At 40.7% G+C, this 19,504-nt stretch overlaps 1 protein-coding gene across 1 annotated transcript in view; it reads left to right on the forward strand.

Annotated features, from left to right (window-relative positions):
* Window positions 1-3,174: 3,174 nt before the first annotated feature.
* HIBCH (3-hydroxyisobutyryl-CoA hydrolase) overlaps window positions 3,175-19,504 on the forward strand; it is an 87,836-nt gene continuing 71,506 nt past the window's right edge. The window contains exons 1-2 of the mRNA XM_030847749.3: window positions 3,175-3,333; window positions 11,271-11,313. Coding sequence (XP_030703609.1) covers window positions 3,299-3,333; window positions 11,271-11,313 — 78 coding nt within the window. The 5' untranslated portion in view covers window positions 3,175-3,298. The remainder of the gene's footprint in view (window positions 3,334-11,270; window positions 11,314-19,504) is intronic.

The following is a 19,504-nucleotide window of genomic DNA, read 5'->3' on the forward strand; positions in this document are numbered from 1 at the left end:
ATGGTGGCTTCCATCTTGGTGGTTCTCTCTTTTGGATCACTTACTCTGGAAGAAGCCAGCTGCTATATTGTGAGCAGCCCTATGGAGAAGCCCCTATGGCGAGGGACTGAAGGCTGCCAACAAGCTTGTCAGTGAGTTTGGAACTGGGTCCTTCTGCCCCAGTTGAGCATTCAGATGACCACGGTCCCAGCCAACACCTTGACTGCAACCTCAGCAAAGACTCTAAGCCAGAACCACCAAGCTAAGCCTCTCTCTGATTCCTGAGTCTCAGAATCAGAGAGATAAGAAATGTTTGTTGTTTTAAGCTGCTAAACTTGGGGTAATTTGTAACAGCAATTGATAATTATTGCATCAAACCTTAATAAAAAGATGACCCAATTTAAAAATGAGCAAGAGATTTGAACAGCCACTTTACAAAAGAAGATAATAAGTATACGAAAAAGTGCTCAATATCATTAGATACAAGGGAAATGTAAATGAAAACCACAATGAGATAATACTATACACACACCAGCAAGATAAAATTAAAAAGACTGACAGCACAAAACTGTCTCTATACATTTGCTTATTCTAGACTTATTCCATTATTAATGGAATCATACAAAATATGGTTGATTGTGGCTAGCTTCTTTTCACTTTGCAGGGTTTTCAAAGTTCATCCATGTGGTAGCTTGTATCAGCAGTTCATTTCTTTTTATTGTCAAATAATATTTTATTGTGTGGCTATATCACTTAAAAAAATCCACCAGTTAGACATATGGGCCAACTTTTTAGTGATTATGAATAATGCTTCTATAAAGATTTGTGTGGATTATGTCTTCATTTCCTTTGGGTGTATATCCAGGAGAGGAATTGCTAGGTCTCATGGTAACTCTATGTTTAACCATTTGAGGGACTGTCAGACTTTTTTTCTGAAATGGCCATAGCATTTTACATTCCTACCAGCAGTGTATTCAGGATTCCAAATTCTCCACCAACACCTGTTATTCTCTGTCTTTTTGATAGCCATCCTAGTAGGTGCGAAGTCATATCTTATCTTGGTCTTGATTTGCACTTCCCTGATGGCCAAGCATGTTGAGCACCTTGTCATATGATTATTGATCATTTGTACATCTTCTTTGGAGAACTGTCATTTTTTTTTCATAAATTTATTTATTTATTTTTGGCTGTGTTGGGTCTTTGTTGCTGCACGTGGGCTTTCTCTAGTTGTGGCGAGTGGGGGCTACTCTTTGTTGCGGTGCACGGGCTTCTCGTTGCGGTGGCTTCTCTTGCTGCGGAGCACAGGCTCTAGGCGCACGGGCTTCAGTAGTTGTGGTGCAGGGGCTTAGTTGCTCTGCAGCATGTGGGATCTCCCCAGACCAGGGATTGAACACGTGCCCCAGCATTGGCAGGCAGATTCTTACCCAATGTGCCACCAGGGAAGTCCCAGGAGAACTGTCTTTTCAATCCATCGTCCATCTAAAAAATAGGGCTATTTGCCGTTTTTTATTATTGAGTTGTAATAGTTCTTTACATATTGTAGATACTGGCTCCTTATCAAATATATCATTTGCAGATTTGTTTCCCATTCTATGGATTGTCTGCAACTAGAATCCTTAGTCCAAAATAATACAAACATTTTTGAGAAAGGTCCTGGGTTACATAATTTGCCCAAATTCACTAAACTATTCACTAAACTAGCACACTAAATGAGTGTGCTAAAGGCAGGTCAGGACCGACATAACTTGTGGGGCTTAGTGCAAAATGAAAATGCAGAGTCCCTTGTTCAAAATTTATTACAAGCAGAGCATTAAACCAAAGGCAGATTCCGTCTAAGCATGGGGCCTTGTGAGACACAGGTTACACACACATGAAGCTAGGGGCACAGGGAAGATTTGAATCTTGGGCTTGCAGGAAAGCCCTTGGTCTTTCCAGTAAACCATGCTGATGATTGTTCATTTTTTGTGCACACTGAATGAGGGTGATGTCAAAAAGCAATTTCCCACAGCAGGTTAAAAACTGAATTGTAGGTCAGGAGTTCTTTCTGTGATGCCAGTTTGCCCTCTGTTCAATGGGTATTTGGATAATTATATTTGACTAGGTAGAAAGGTAATTTTTGACCAAAGGCTTGACAGTATATTCTCAGATGTTAACTTGCTAAGGCTAACTCCTTTAAATTCCCTCTCTCTGAAATTCTTCCCTGAATTCCTCCTTCCTGATAAATGTGTCAGTGGTTCAGTGGTGATGAAATGTTTGCTGCTGGACATCTGGGTGTATCTGGACGCAGAGAAACATTCTTCTGTATCTATATAATAGTTGATACTAGTGGTTGAGTTAAATTTTAGTTTCATTGAAGAGTAGGCTACTTTCTAGATGCAATTTTATGCTTTTGCTGATAACAGTAATTTTTAGTTTAGTTGAAGACATATATATCACCTCTTAAGGAGACAATTCTTGTCTGTCATTAAGGAAGATTGGGGAACTATAACTTTTCCAAAAAACCGGAAATATCTCAATACTAATATGAAAGAAATTCTGCTATGTTAGGCTAGGAATAAATTACAGTAAATGTCCTCCTCTTATCACGTGTATTTCATCTGCTTGATTCTCAGAATAGAATACTAATCTTAGGGACTTCCCTGGCGGTCCAGTGGTTCGATCCCTGGTTGGGGAACTAAGATCCCGCAAGCCGCACACCACAGCCAAAAAAAAAAAAGAATACTAAGTTTACTTTTTAAATGTTGTTTGGCCGCACCGTAGGGCATGCGGGATCTTAGTTCCTCAACCAGGGATGCAACCCCTGCCCCTTGCAGTGGAAGAGCGGAGTCTTAACCACTGGACCGCCAGGGAAGTCCCAAGTTTACATTTTCAGTTTTAAAAAAATCTTAAGATTCCAGAAAAGTATTTCCTGTCAGTCTCTGCTAGTCAAACTAAGCTGTCTAGGTCACTTGGGTTTTTCCCAGGAGAGCCCCAAGCGAGCACACTCTACCCTCCGGTTCAGCCCGCCTCTGCTCTCTGACCTCTCCTTCAGCCCTGCCCCGCCTCGCCCACCGCCTACACCCCGGCCCCGCCCCTCCCCAGGCCACGCCCCTTCCCACCTCCCATCTCCCGCAACCATTTCCTCAGTAGGTGGCTCTCGCCCCGCCCCTCAGCGACGCGCCGCGGTAAAGTCGTGCCCTAGGCCTCTCTAGCCCTCTGGAGGACTTGCAGTCTGTGTCCGGCGGCGCCGGGCGGCGGTGGGCGGGTCTGACGTGTGGCGTGAAGAGCCAAGCGAGCGGGCTGCCAGGTCGGGATTGTTTTAGGCTCGAGTGTTTTGGCGATGGGGCTGCGGGAGATGTGGAGACTCATGTCGAGGTGAGTGAGCGAGCGGTCTAGGGCAGGTTCATCGGCTGCGCTCGCCCGGGTGGAAAAGGTCAGGGCGGTGGGGACTGGCTGGCCTTGACGTTTCGAGTCGCCCTTGGAGGCGCAGCTCTCAGACCCGAGTCCCGACCCGCCTGGACCACCCTCAGCCCTCTTCTGGGTCTCGGTGTCACTCCTTCTAGCACCTTCTTTGCAGCATCACCTTCGTTTTCTGCCTCTCTGGCCCTTAATGCAGACTTGACCCCCGTTTCTTTCCTTTTTCAAAGTTGAGTAAGTTTGGGGGACACGCAGGGTTTCACCTTGGGGGAATTTTGTGGCATGTTTTGTGCTGCTAACAAACGCTCGTGCTTTGCCAGTTGTTATCTGTGCTTGTGGTGTGATTGTTGTTCAGCTGTGTCGCGTAGTTCCAGCGTTAGTGCAGCTGTCTGGAACTTTGAGGCGAGTGTTGCGGCCGCACAGCTTGGCTTGGGGGAGTATGTGTGCAAACGTGTTTAACTTTTGAAAGTGCTACTCAATGCAGCTTGAGCTCAGCTGAGGCAATCTGGTATCAATCACTGTAGGAAGTTAGGCTGGAGCAGTCTTGAGGCCTACCGCCTGCCCCCGTGCATTACCAGGTTTCAGCTCAGGCTGCTTGAAGGGAGAACCGGCTAATTGCCTCACAGCTGAAATTCCTGGGGGGTTTTAGTCTTGGATTTTTCTTTAGGGCAAAGGGATGGGAGTGGTTTTTTGATTTAAGAATACTTTCAGTTTTAGGGCAATGTGTCTAGTTGTTTTAACCTTGTATCCATGCACTTGGTTATTCAGTATTTGAAGAAAAATCGAAGAGTTGCTTTCCTTCTTCGTTGTTTTTTTTTTTTTAATACCTTGAAATTAGTTGTCTCTGTGCCTCTAACCAGCTCACAGAGGAACTTGGCAGATATAAAGAAAATCGGTACATATAATCAGTGCTGATGCTTTTTTGAAGCTGTGAGCAAATACCGCGTTAATTGAGAAACAAATTGGGAAGACATGTTAACTTTGTTAACAAAGTTAACAAAATTAACTGACTTGGGAAAGAATCTGTCATTCCCAGAGTTCAGATTGGCTTTGTTGCACGCGCAGTTGCAAGGTGCAGACTGATTAGGCGAGTCCTGGCCTGGTTTGGGGGCTTTGATCGGAGCTGCCTTTTCCAGGGCCAGCCCTGGAGTGGGTATTACCCTGGCAAAGCAGAGACCTGAGGCCAGTATCATCCAGTCTTGACAGCCTAATTACAAATGTACTAAGGAACAGGGTGCCACAGTTTTCTGAGAGGAACTAGGGCCCCTGTGCTGTGGTTGACATTGTTGGGCAGTCCTTGAACCCTGGCTTCCCTTGGCTTTTCTGTCACTGTCTTGCTTTCCTACTACCGCTCCCCACTACTTATCTTGCCCTAGTGCCAATACAGCCCTTGGAATTTTTTGTTATTGTTGTAGTTCCCCAGTAAAGTACCTCTCTCTGAAGATAGCTCTCAAATTTGTATGTCTAACCTTGATTTATCCTGAGCTCTAGTACTAGTCACAACCACCTGAATGTCTCTTTTGCACCTCAAATATACATTTGCACATAAGTGCAACCCTTATTCCTCCTCTGCACTTTCAACTTCATAGCATTATCTATTCTTCTAGATTCCTAAAGTTATCTAAGTTCTCGCACACTCCCAATCCTTATCTCTTCCTGCTGATTTGAATTTGAACATTCCTCTCATTTATCACTTGTTCTTTTTGCAGAAACTTGATTAATGGACTTATCTCTTCCCAATTTGAATAGGTTCTGCACATGACTGCCAGATTAATCTTGCTGAAGTTTACTTAAGTGCCTTCCATTCCTCTGCTCAAAAGCTCTTAGAGGTGTTCTCCTACCTATGGAATTAAATAAAAAGTTCCCAGCCTGGGTTTCAAAGATTAGGCCCCAGTTTAGTTCATGAATTCAACAATACTTACTGTCCTGTTATAGCTCCTGGGAGATAGTGTTCTAGGCACATCTGTTATCCTGTAGCCAACCTGGACTACTTGTTCTTTTTTTTTTTTTTAAAGATTTTTTTGATGTAGACCATTTTTAAAGTCTTTATTGAATTTGTTACAATATTGCTTCTGTTTTATGTTTTGATTTTTTGGCTGTGAGGCATGTGGGATCTTAGCTCCCCCACCAGGGATCCCAAGGGTCGAACCCACATCCCCTGCATTGGAAGGCGAATTCTTAACCACTGGACTGCCAGGGAAGTCCCTGGACTACTTGTTCTTATTGTTTTTAACTTCAGGTCATTGAAGTTCGAGGAGATCAGATGAGAAACAAATATTTAAACAAAAGTAATATCTAGTTATCAAGTCTGTTAAGTGTCTTAAAGGAAAAGAGAGCCAGGTTTAGAAAGGAAGAGGGGCTCAGGGAGCCTCTTCAAAGAGACTGATCTTTAAGCTGTTAATAGTGTTTATTCCCTTCTTCATCTCCTCTGTGTTGTGCTGAACTATATTGTTTTGGTTTGCTTCTTGGGCTGCCTGTCTTCTCTTTCTTTTACTTCTGTGTAGTTGTTTCTGAAGGCTCAATATTTGATTCTCTGTTATTTTTATTATTTTTTAGTCGAACAGTCACAAACCCAAATGCAGATGCCCAGAAGGAATGGTGCTGGCTAGGTGGCAGCAGTGGGGATTAGTGGGGAGCTAGTGAGCAATAGAGAACGCTCTCTCTAAAGGCAGCTTTTCAGCCTGTGTGTCGTTGTAGAGTGTAGACCCAGGGTTTCCAGAACTACCAGTTTGTCTGGAAAAGCTGGAAAGCTGCGTTTTTAAGTGAAATCTCTTGATTTTAAAGTGTCTGTCATTTTAAAACACTGCTAACCAAACACATTTGTAGGCTCAAGCAGCCTTCAGGCCATAGTTTTCAACTGTAGCTTTCTCACTTATTCCTCATAGAGAGCTTAAAGGTTCTTAGGCCTCAGTGATTGTCTATACATGTGACTTCCTGAAATGTCTTTAGTTCTAACTTTTCTTTCAAACTCCAGTCTTTCTTCTCTACTCACTGTTGAATATTTCTACTTAGGTCATTACAACCTCAAATTCAAAATGGAATTCATATTTCATCCTACAAACTAGCTAGTTTCCTTCCCAAGCTTTTCAGTACCTATTTCTCCTAGCTCCCCTGGCATGAAATCTTGTCGTTTTTGGCATAATTCTTTTTCTTTTCCATTGAATTTTTACTTCTTAATAACTCACTAAATCATTGCCTTGTTTCCACAGCTGGTGTTCATCAGTTCATGCCTGAGTTACTTGGCCTTGGACTTGATTTTCTGTTCTATTCACATTCTACCATGCCTAGTTCTGCTGTAATAATCTTCATTAAGTACTATTTTTATTATATCGTCATCTGAAACAGTTTCATGAAAAGTTAATTTTGTAAGCCCATGTGTGCTTTATTGGATAATCAGAAATCTTCTAAACGGTAAGGTTCTCATCCTTCTAAGACAGTCGTTTTTAGCAAGTATGAGGATCACCTGGAGGGTTTGTTAAAAATAGATTTATGAGCCTTACCCCACAGTGTCTGATTCAGTAGGTGTGGAATGGGGCAAAGCATTTGCATTTCTGACAGGTTCCCAGGTAAACTGATTGTGTAGGTCCAGGAACCACACTTTCAGAACAACTGCTGCAAGCAGCCAAGTTGACCATCACCTGAAGGAAATAAGCCTGATAAAGTGAATTAGTAAATTAGTAGTAGCTGTAATGTGCATGTCTCTTCCCTTCCACCAGATGGCACTTTGGGAGTCAAAAGGAAGGAAAGAGACCATAAATTCAGAATTACTTAGAGAGTCTGAACATGCAAATAAATTTCTGAGATATAAAAGTTAATACCAGATTTTAAATAATAGCTGAGCATAAATCGGAACATATAGAAGGAATATGATTGTATAGAATCTGGCAGGGAACTTAGTTGTACTTAGGTTTGTTTTCTATTTTGCTTTATAGTAACTGGTCCAGAGGTTTTTTTTGACCTGTAAATGCCATACACAGTGGTTCAAACTTGCGTTTGGTAGGTTTACATTAACTTTTCTGAGTGAAATAAAATTCTATCTCATATATAAAACTGGGACTTGAAGCCAGGCCTTGTGTTTCTCTTTGTTTATTCTTTATGCTGCAGGTAGTACTTAAACTGTTACATGAAACCTGCCAATCTGGCAGCATCCTCATTAGCCTTGAACTGGCATTTGGGTATTGGCCATTAAGGAATTCAAAGTTATTCTGGATCTAAAGAAATTAGTGCTTAAATTTTTTGATACTTAATTTTTCTTTTAGGAAGTTTTTTGAGTTAAGTTGAAAAAAATTTTAGAAGTGGTGCTTTAGGGTAAGTATAGTGCAGATTTTAAAAGTCTATATGAAATCTCTATTTTAAAAATACCCCTAAATAAGAATCTGTCACTTCAGGTTAACTTTTTTTTTTTTGAAGTGGATCATTTTTAAAGTCTTTATTGAATTTGTTACAATATTGCTTCTGTTTTATGTTTTGGTTTTTTGGCCGAGAAGCATGTGGGATCTTAGCTCCCTGACCAGAAATTGAACCCACACCCGCTGCTTTGGAAGGCGAAGTCTTAACCACTGGACCACCAGGGAAGCCCTCCAGGTTAATTTTTATAAAGTATTGATTTTAATGACAACTTGTCTGAACTTTGGAATCTTTTGGGGAGCTTCAAACAAAATATCTATGTCTGTGTCCCATCTCCAGAGTTTGATAATTGGTCTTGGATGTGACTGGGGCTTTGGAATGTTTACAGTAGTCCCAAGTGATTCTACTGTGCAGACTAGTTGTGGAATTACTGGCTTAGGATAAGAATATTTTACTTGTGGTAACGCAAATTCAAAATACGCTAGTCCAGGAATGTGAAGTGTGACTGACTTAAATTAGTGATTTTCCTCTTTTTTTGTAGTAGTATTCAATTTGAATGTAATAGAAAATGAAAGTAATACAAATTCTGAAAAGTTAGATTACAAATATTTTTATGAATTCAGTCAACTAGAATGTGGTTACAAGTGGTAACACTGGTCATATTGCCCTTTTTCCTAATGTCTCAGCTAAACTTTTGTCCTTCAAATAATCTCAAGGTATCCTTGAAAAATTAATAAGTTGGCAGTTTATCAGGTCCATCAGATAGTATCTGTGTCTTTGCATATGTACAGCTCCTGTCAGGCTGCTGCTGCTACTACTGATCTCAGCTTTGACCTCTCTCCAGATATCTTAAATCTAACTTCTTGTATCCCAGTACAGGTTTCCCCTGCTATCTGAAAGTAGAGCATTTCTGTGAAACCTCGCATAAGCCGAAATGGTGTAAAGTGAAAAGCAGTTATCTTATGACACATCTTGCTAATGGATGTACAAAACAAATTGAGATAAAGCACAGAGGCTCCCACAGTTCAAGTCTTTGGTCACTTGGTGCTGAGATGCAGAGTGCAGTTACTGCGGAAGGAGCTCAGTGGTGCCACTCTCACTGCTCGGGGTGCATGCTGCCTCTGTAACATCTCGCTTCAAAACAAACACTGAACGCTCTTTTTGCTCTTCACCTTTTTTCATAAAAGTGATAATCCTCTTTGGATTTCTTTGGATTAGTGAAAACAGGTGCTGATGTAGGTCTTTGGAAAAAGCAAAGTGGTGTAAAGCGAACTTTTTTTTTTCTTCTGTATGTGGGCCTTTCACTGTTGCGCCCTCTCCCGCTGCGGAGCATAGGCTCTGGACGCGCAGGCCCAGTGGCCATGGCTCATGGACCCAGCCGCTCCGCGGCATGTGGGATCTTCCTGGACCGGGGCACGAACCCATGTCCCCTGTATCGGCAGGCGGACTCTCAACCACTGCGCCACCAGGGAAGCCTTGTAAAGCGAACTTTTGAAAAGCAGGAGATGCCTGTATCTTCCTAATTATGGTATTTTTATATGCATCTCTCTCACTAAACTTTGAGTTCCTCAAAGGCAAGAACAATGACTTTTGGGGAACTTTTTTAAAGACCCAAAGCTTAAAGATACAATTTGATGGATTTTCATGAACATACTCATTTCAGTGGCACCTGGATCAAGAAACAAGATAGTACCAGCATCTAGAAGCCCTCTTTATGCCCTCTCCAGTCACTACCCTCCCCCATGTTGCTTTACTTTTACTTTTACTTTAATTAGAAAGTATCAATACACGAAGTACTTAAATGTACTATATTTTGAAGTCTAAAGTGAACTTTTATATATGTGAACAGTCCTGTAACCATCATGATAGAGACAACTTCCAACACTCCATGTTTCCTCATGCCCCTTCCCAGCTTCCCCCACCCTCCACCATTCTTCTGTTATTATCGATCACTTTTGCTAAGTTGTATCTTAAGCTTTGTATTCCTAGGCTAGCAAACACTTTTAAAATAACAGACTTAGAGTTGTATTGTATTTGTTTTGTAGCCAGTTTTCTTTTCGTAACTTCTGTCATGACTGTTTTTCTATGTCATAACTATTATTTAAATATTTTTAAATACATATATATTTTTGGCTATGTAATGGTTTTGTATAGATGACAGTTTTAAAAATATTACTAAATTGTTAGATACTTTGTTTCCAGTTTTTTCCTTATGTAAATAATTGTTGCAGACATCTTTGTAAATCAAACTTTGATCGTGTCTGAAGTTTCCTTAATACAAATGCCTGTGAAATTACTAGGTCTAAGGGTATGATCATTTTAAAGATTGTGGGTCCGTATTTCCAGTGTGCCTACTGGAAAGGCATTACCGATTTATATGTCTCACAGCAATGTCTGAGAATGCCTATTGCATCCTTATCAAACTTCTTTTAAACTAGCAGTTTTCTTTAACTTCTTTTATTTTTATTTTTTTTAATTATTTATTTTATTTTTGGCTGCGTTGGGTCTTCGTTGCTGTGCGTGGGCTTTCTCTAGTTGCGGCGAGCGGGGCTACTGTTCGTTGTGGTGTGCAGGCTTCTCATTGCGGTGGCTTCTCTTGTTGTGGAGCACAGGCTCTAGGTGCACAGGCTTCAGTAGTTGTGGCTCGCGGGTTCTAGAGTGCAGGCTCAGTATTTGTGGCACACGGGCTTAGTTGCTCTGTGGCATGTGAGATCTTCCCGGACCAGGGCTTGAACCCATGTCCCCTGCATTGGCAGGCGGATTCTTAACCACTGCGCTGCCAGGGAAGCCCTTAACTTTTTTAAAAAAAGCAGTTTTAGGTTTACAGAGAAAATTAGCAGAAAATTTTGACCAATGTATAATGACAAGTCTCTGCGATTACAACCGTACAGATTAGTTTTACTGCCCTAAACATCCCACGTGCTCCACTTGTTCTTTCCTTTCTTCCTCCCTCCCCTAAACCTGTGATATCCACTGATCTTTTTCCTGTCTCCATAGTTTTCACAATGTTCTGTGGTTGGAATCATACAGTATATAGCCTTTTCAGATTGACTGCTTTTGCTTAGCAGTGTGCATTTAAGGTTCCTCTTTTTTTTTTTTTTTTGTGGAAAGATAGCTTGTTTCTTTTTATTGCTGAGTAATATTTCATTGTATAGATGTACCACAGTTTGTTTATCCATTCAGCTATTGAAGGACCTCTTGGTTACTTCCACATTTGGGCTATTATGAATAAAGCTACCATAAACATTCATGTGTAGGTGGACATAAGTTTTCAACTACTTTGGGTAAATACCAAGGAGTGCAGTTGCTGGGTCATATGGTAGAAGCGTATGTTTAGTTTTGTAAGAAACTGCCAGATTTTCTTTCAAAGTGGCTGTACCATTCTGTGTTCCTACCACAATGCATGAGAATTAAACTTTTTTAAAAAATACTTTTTGTTTTAATAACTTTTCAAAGAAGCTAAAGCAAACAAAAGGGAATGTAGTATTTATACAGTGAAACATGACTACCCACATTACTGTGTTCATTGTATTCTACATTTGTTTCAGGTTTAATTCATCTAAAAGGACTAATATCATACTGCAGCATTTGGTAAGTTTGGACTTTGTTTTGCTGGCATTATTAGATTATAATGTGCAATTTAAAATGTTGTTCTTAGGGAAGTAGAGAAATACTGGCAGATTTCATTGATCTTGGTACACTTTGGTTTCCAATTTTATAGTGTCAAAACTTGACTCATACAACTTGTTGGAGGTGGCATAGGTTATGGATAAGAGGATGGATCTTCAAGTCAGAATGCCTGGGTTTAAATAATGGGTCCACTACTTAATCTTGGGCAGATTACTTGGTCTCTTTCAGCCTCCTTTTTTGATATATAAAAAATGGGGATAATAGTATCCATCTTAGAGTGCTTATGAATAATAAATAATTCATTAAAAAATCTAGCATAGTGCTTGGCATATAATAATCATCTTATACATGTTAGCTACTATTGTACTAGTAGTACCATTCCAAAGCTTAGATGGTATTAGTTGATCACACTGCAAGGAAGAAATGATTTTTATTCATTTTTCTGTATCTTTGCTACAGATTGAATGTGTCCCCCTGAAATTCATATGTTGAAATCTAATTGCCAGTGTGTTGATATTTGGAGGTGGGGCCTTTAAGAGGTGATTGGGTCAGGAAGGCAGAGCTCTCATGAGTGGGATCAGTGCCTTTATAAAAGAGACACCAGAGAAATCCCTCACCTTTTCTGCCTTCTGAGGGAGGATGCAGCGAGTAGACAGCCATCTATGAACTGGGAAATTGGACTTAACCAGACACTGAATCTGCAGACGTGTTTTTTTCTTTTCTTTTCTTTTCTTTTTTTTTTTTTTTTTGCGGTACGCGGGCCTCTCACTGTTGTGGCCTCTCCCATTGCGGAGCACAGGCTCCGGATGCGCAGGCTCAGCGGCCATGGCTTATGGGCCCAGCCGCTCCGCGGTATGTGGGATCTTCCCGGACTCGGGCACGAACCTGTGTCCCTGCATCGGCAGGTGGACTCTCAACCACTGTGCCGTCAGGGAAGCCCTCTGCAGACGTCTTGATCTTGACTTCCCAGCCTCCAGAATTGTGAGAATTAAATGTTGTATAAGTTACCCAGTCTGTGGTATTTTTGTTATAGCAGCCTGAACGGACTAAGACACCCTCATCTATGCAGTAGGTCCTTATTACTTATCTAGTTTATATATAGTGGTGTATATGTGTCAATCCCAATCTCCCAATCTATCCCTCCCCCCCGTACCCCCTGGTAACCATAAGTTTGCCAAACAACTTACTTTTATTTCAAAACTTCAGTAAAGTCAGAGCAAAATATTAACGTAAAGTCTAAAATTTTTCATTCCTATGGTCAGAAAAATTGTATTTTACCCATAAATGGTAATAATGTCAGTAACGGCATAAGTCTCTCTGTGTCTCTTCTTACATATTTTAGAATTCAAGTCTACAATACTAAAAATTTGTAAGCATTTACCTGCATCTCTTACTCCCTGGGCAAATTTCTGAGACAGTAGACTTAAAGTCTGATACCGAGATGTGAATGTGGTCCCTAAAGGATTAGAACAATGGCCTGGATATCATAGAATCATGTTATTGTACGATAATTCAGAAATTTCTTGGTTTAGCGTTTCTCAACAGTGTTTCTGTTAAGTGCTTTCAATAAAAGAGTTGTATAGTCAAAAAAAAAGACACTCTCATGCAGCCTGACGAGTACCTTGCATGTAAAAAGGACAAGTCACTCAGATACAGCACTTATGGTATTATGCCAGGTGCTATTCTAAGTATTAGCTCAGTTGATTCTCATAGTCTTACAGAGCAGATACTACAGGTCCTTTATCTGCAATTCTGAAACCTCAAAATCATAAGTTTGTGTTTGGTTTGGGGTTAGTTTGTGGTAAATGCATTTGATGGCAAAATATGATCTGAACATACTTGTGAAACTCTTTTTGTCCATATCCTAACTAGTGTTTAATACTCATGGTTTGGTGCAGAAGTAGTAAAGCATTTGGTTACAGTGTACTGAACCAGCCTCCACTTAGGATGTTTTATATACTTTGCAATATGTACTGTGTTACCTTTCCAAAATCTAGAAAATTTTCTGAATTCTGAAATGCATCTGGACCCAAGGGGTTTGGGTAAGGGGGTTATGGTCTTATCCCTATTTAATGGATCAGAATTTAAGGGACAGAGAGGCTAAGTAGTATGCCCCAGTGTCACACATCTGGTAAACAGGAGGTGGGATTTGAATCCAGGTTATCTGGCTCCATAGACTACCTACTGCACTCTACAGCCTGTGGCAGAGTGAACACTAAGTAACTATTGCATAGTGTTTCTCAGTTCAGCCTACACAGAGATGGGCATATGAAAACTGGAATATCTTACCCTTATTTATTTTAGTCAGCTGATATACATGGGAGCTGAGGAATTTCCTGGAAAAAGAACTTAGAACAATGTTATTGTTCATATTTAGATTCATATTTAGATATGCGCACAAGTGGAATAGAAAGACATGACAGTCCAGATTCCATGGGGCTGTGTGACCTGGGGCATAAACCACATTGAAGAAAGGAAGGTAAACTGGACTCTCATCAGGGCCTGAAGACTGAATGGTTCTAGCTCCCAATGTTGGCTTTTACATGTGCTTCAGAGATTGAGAAGTTGTACCCCAAGAATTCCTCCTGTGACCCTTCTAAGAGAGCTGATAGAGCAAGAGACTTTTTTACTTCATAGCGGAGTGATGGAAATATGCCATTGATGGCAGAACTGTAGGCAGCGTTATGAGAAATGGATAGGACTGACTTGTGATAGTAGTGTGACATTCCTTGTGACCCTTCAAAGATATTAGATGGACCTGAACCTGGAAAGGAGGCAAAAGTTCTGCATTTCTGCAGATAGTTTGTCAAGCTAATGCAAGCTAGTAGGACCTATTAATGAAGTCTCCTTTATATTCATAGGCTGATTTGGACATATTTTTACAACAAAAATATTCATAGAAAAATTTTTTTTCTTTTTCCATAATGTTTAACACTCTTACACAGCGTTTAATTTAATATGCAGAAGCTCATTTTTTCCATATAATTTTGACCTGGACATGGAGAAGACTTTTTTCCATCAGAAAGTAGTTCTTTTCAGTATGAAGGTATACTGGTTGGACTGCATGAACTGAAACTGCACATGTCATTTCATGACAGCAATCATATTCATATTCTGTATGTGCAGATGATCTAGAATCAATATCAACCAATTTATAATCTATGCCTTTTGAACAGACATACATTAAGTGCTTGCTTTGTATATGCAAAGAACTTGACTGATGTCGACTTTGTAACCAGTGAAAGCTTACTGGAGCACAGTCATTTATTTGATCTGGGCCTTGAAGCATGATTAGGGTTTCAATAGGTAGAGATGGGAAGTAGTGAGAGTTCATATAGTAACGCTAAATGTGATTCTTTTATCTCCATTTTGTAAACACAGTAGTTGAGGCTCTGAGACTAGCTTGTCTGAGGGTGTATAGTAGTAGTGAGTGGCAAAACTAATGTTTGAGTCCATCTGACTCCAAAATCTGTTTTCTTTGTATTATGCAATATGTTTATTCCTGTGGCAAGAGCTGTGAGGTAGGAGAATGGAGGCTACACTCGGCTTTCTGAGTCTCCATTGTAAGGAGTGCTGTGCAATGGTGGGTCTGGAGAGTTTACCTGGGATCAGATGTGGACAGACTTGAAGGCCATGTCAAGAAAAGTTGGATGTTTTTGAAATTAATGGCGAGTCATGGAACATTTTTGAATGGGATTAACAAGATTAGAATTGGGCTTTAGCAAAATTTCTCTGAACGCAGTGTGAAGGATAAACCGTCTGGCAAAAATTCTGGAAATCTGCCGAAAAGGAAAATTATAATAATGCCATATGGCTAGGGCAATGAGAGTAGAAAGTAATGGATAGAATCATTTTAGAACTAGTTTCTCTGGTATTTGGTAACTACTTCAAGTTGTTGGCAGAGACGTGAGGAGAACAGTTAGGAATCAACACCAACATTTTGTGCTTGGTTGACTGAGAAAATGGTGATACCTTTACCTGATGTAGGGAACAGAGGAGGAGAGACAGATTTGTTGGAGAGAAATTTCTTGGTAAATTTGGTTTTTAACAAGTTGAGTTTGGGGTGCCACGTAGGTACTCCTGTAATTGTAGCAGGCATTTGGAATAAGGGCCTGGGCTTCTGGAAAATAAAGGTATAGATGCAGGTTTGAGCCAGCTGTTTAGAGGTAATAATTGAAGATGGGAAGTAGCTGATATCACAGAATGTGGGAGCTAGAGCACAGCTGAGGACAGTTTGAGAAATTCTCTATAAACCATTTCCATATGGACGAATTTACTGACCCAGTTTGAAATCAGGAAGGATTGAGTGAAGCTTGAGTAATCAGCATTTATTAAATGGTTTTTGATCCTATGAATCGTACTTATATTGTGCTTTGGTGTCATATTTGTGTTATAATAATTTAAATTTAATGGCATTCTTTAATATTGGCTGGAAATGGATGACATGTCAAAATAAATCATATTCTGCAAAAGTTAGGATGTTTCCCTGGGTATGTCTTTCAGTTGTTACTTAGTTCAGTGGCAGTGAATGTCACATATAGTGAAAGGTATGTGCTTGAGATTGGGATTTGGGTATCCACAGTGTGAAGCTTATTTTAGGCTTGTGTTACAGCAGGACTGCATTAGTAGAATGAAGGATTATTCATTCAGCTTATTAAACATTTTTTGGATACCTGCTATGTGTCACGCACTTGATTTTCCTCAGAGGAAAGGCTTATTTCTCTCAATGTTTGTGAAGTCTCTGACTGTGTTTTCCAAAATGTAACCTGAAAAATACAAGTCCCAAGAGATAGCTGTTCCATGAAAAATAAAAAGTTCTTTAATCAAGTGAGAACTATGCTGCTCATTGTATTTTAAAAGTTTACATTGCGTATTTGCCTATTAAAGACTGAAAAGTCTTATAGGAATTAAACTTTATATTGGTTTAAGTTTTTCCCAAGCTTATTTAACCATGGGCCATTTTCTCCTTCAACATAGATGCAATAAACATCTCTTTGCACACTTTAGGAAATATTGCTACTATGGATTTTGCCAGAATAGTTCCATATTCCAGCAGAGTGGATGTTCTAAGTTATTTTATTTATTTTTAAAATTTATTTATTTTTGGCTGCGTTGGGTCTTCGTTGCTGTGTGCGGGCTTTCTCTAGTTGCGGTGAGTGGGGGCTACTCTTTGTTGTAGTGCATGGGCTTCTCATTGCGTTGGCTTCTGTTGCAGAGCACGGGCCTTAGAGCATGCGGGCTTCAGTAGTTGTGGCTCGCGGGCTCAGTAGTTGTGGCTCATGGAGTCTAGAGGGCAGGCTCAGTAGTTGTGGCGCATGGGCTTAGTTGCTCTGTGGCATGTGGAATCTTCCCAGATCAGGGCTCGAACCCGTGTCCCCTGCATTGGCAGGTGGATTCTTAACCACTGCACCACCAGGGAAGTCCTCTAAGTTATTTTTGTCTCAGGGATATTATTTTGGCAGACTTCATGCATTCAATTCAGCACAGGGCTGTGTGTTGATGGTTTCCATGCATTTTAGCAAGTTTCCTTCACATATATGCATTGAATGGATGTTCTCCTTACCCCTTCTGTCCCACCCCCCCACCTCCAAATTTGGGTTGTATGAGAAGTTCATTTCTGACTCTAGTCTCTGTAATCTTTCCTAATATGAGAAATTTCTCTTCATAGAAGCCTTTTCTAGGTTTTAACTAAAAGTTCATGATATTTTTGGAAAAGAGATTTTTTTCTGCAGAATTAATTAACATACATAAATGACACTAATACTGCAGACTTCATCTTTTTCCCTTCTGCTCTTTTGCGTGAATTTTTTTTTTTTTTTTTTTTTTTTTTTGCGGTACGCGGGCCTCTCACTGCTGCGGCCTCTCCCGCCGCAGAGCACAGGCTCCGGACGCGCAGGCCCAGCGACCATGGCTCACGGGCCCAGCCGCTCCGTGGCACGTGGGGTCCTCCCAGACCGGGGCACGAACCCGTGCCCCCCGCATCGGCAGGCGGACTCCCAACCACTGCGCCACCAGGGAAGCCCTGCGTGAATGTTTTTGATTAATGCACCAATAGTTGTTTTCAGGTTTTAAGAAGGCCATGAAATTTTCAGGTGGGGGAAAAAAGATCCTTTGTTCATTAATTTTACCATTCTAGTGGCTTTTTTTTTGGCCATGCTGGGTGGCATGAGGGATCCTAGTTCCACACCAGGGATGGAACCCGCACCCCTTGCAGTGGAAGTGTGGCATCTTAACCACTGAACTGCCGGGGTAGTCCCTCTAGTGGCTTTTAACAGACGATTATGTAATATTCTTTGCTCAAAGTCTGACCCTCTGTAAATGTCCTGCAAAAATACTTCACCTAAGTGCTGGAAAGTCGATGCTTAAAGATATTCCTGCATCCATTGTAATAGCAAAAATTGTAAATTACCCAGTGCTAATCAGTAGGGGACTGATTAAATTGATATCGAAGAATGAACAGCTGTTAAAAATAAGTGGGTAGGATGAGTGTGCAATCGGCAAAATCCGTACTAGGGAACTCTATAGGTTAAAAGGCCTGGTTTTTTTCAACGAATTGTGAAGAAAAGAAAGGAATGGAGGCAGAACCTTTAGATTTTAAAAGACTTGAAAGATATATCCATTTAAAAAAAATGGATAGATGATGTTTATGGATGTACACTTTGTGTTTATCATAAAAACCAAGACAGTTGTTACTTTTGAAGGGAGGGTGAGGGCTATGATCGGAATGGGGCAAGTGAAGGGCTTTCGGTCTGGCTAGACAACGTTGGGTCTGGGATAGGATTTTACCCCAATAACAAGTTAGTAGTTAGCTTGTTACTATTCCATGGATGCTGGCAAAAGATATGCAACCCTTGAGTTAGAGACAAAGGACATCATTATTAGTTACCCAATTAGCAGCATTGAGCTTCAGGTTTGTATTGGTTCCCTTGCTCCCACAGGGGTGACAGAAGGCCCAAATGAATGCATTCATATGCAGTGGGTTGCACTACAGGACAGCAGTACTGAATGGGGAACCTGCCGGTTTGTAACACACTGTAAGCAAGCCTGCTCTCTGTCCCGGAGGGAGACTTTACATTTTCTTCAAAGTTTCTCGCAGCAAATACAGTCCTGAAAAATGACCCAGGTGAAGAGCATTCAGGCCCTTGGATCCATGAAATACACAGCAGTAAAGTGCAGGGAAGCCTCAGGACCCATGGTAGATGGTTTCTCCCTACAGCCAGTCAGCTCATTGCAGATGTAATTAGTTAAGATGAGGTCGTACTGAAGTAGGAATTACTGGGGTAATTCAATATAATTTATCCTTATATAAAGGGAAAATTTGGAGACATATATACATGGAGAATGCCGTGTGAATATTGCAGTTATGCTGCAACAAGTCAAGGAATTATCAGAAACTAGGAGAGAGGCCTGGAACAGAACCCTCCCCTAGTGCCTTCAGAGAGAGTGTGGTCCTGCTGACACCTTGATCTCAGACTTCTAGCCTCCAGAACTGAGACAATAACTTTCTGTTTAAGCCTAAGCGTAGTTTGTGGTACTTTGTTGTGATAGCCCTAGCAAAGAAATACAGTTATCATGTTACATTTGTCAAAATTAAGAACATTGCTATATTAGTATTAACTTTATACTTTTTGGATTTCACCAGTTTTTCCATCAATTTTCTGTTCCAAAATCCAATCCAGGATACCACATGGCATTTCTTTGTCATGTCTTCTTAGTTTCTTCTGGTCTGTGACAGTTTATCAGTCTTTCCTTATTTTTCATGACCTTGGCAGTTTGGAGGAACACTGGCCAAGTAGCCTGCAGAATAGCCTCTAATCTGGGCTTGTGTCTGTTTTTTGTTGTTGTTGTTCTGTTTTTTCTTTTTTTTTTTGATGACTAGCCTGTAGTTAAAAGGTTTCTGGAGAGAATATCACAAAGGAAAAGCCCCTTCTCATCGCATATCAGGGAGTATCTGTGGGTTTTGACATATGCCTTAGGGAGTACATGACATCCTCATGACACAGCTGGTGATGCTGACCTTTATCATGTGGTTAAGGTGGTGTTTGTTGGGTTTCTCCTCTCTAAAGTTACCATTTTTCCCTTTTCTACTCTGTTCTTTGGAAGCATGTCAGTAAGTTCAGCCCACAGTCAGACGGTGAGGGGGCTAAGCTTT

This window comes from Globicephala melas, chromosome 7 (assembly GCF_963455315.2).
Source record: "Globicephala melas chromosome 7, mGloMel1.2, whole genome shotgun sequence".
Classification (NCBI taxonomy): Eukaryota; Metazoa; Chordata; class Mammalia; order Artiodactyla; family Delphinidae; genus Globicephala; species Globicephala melas.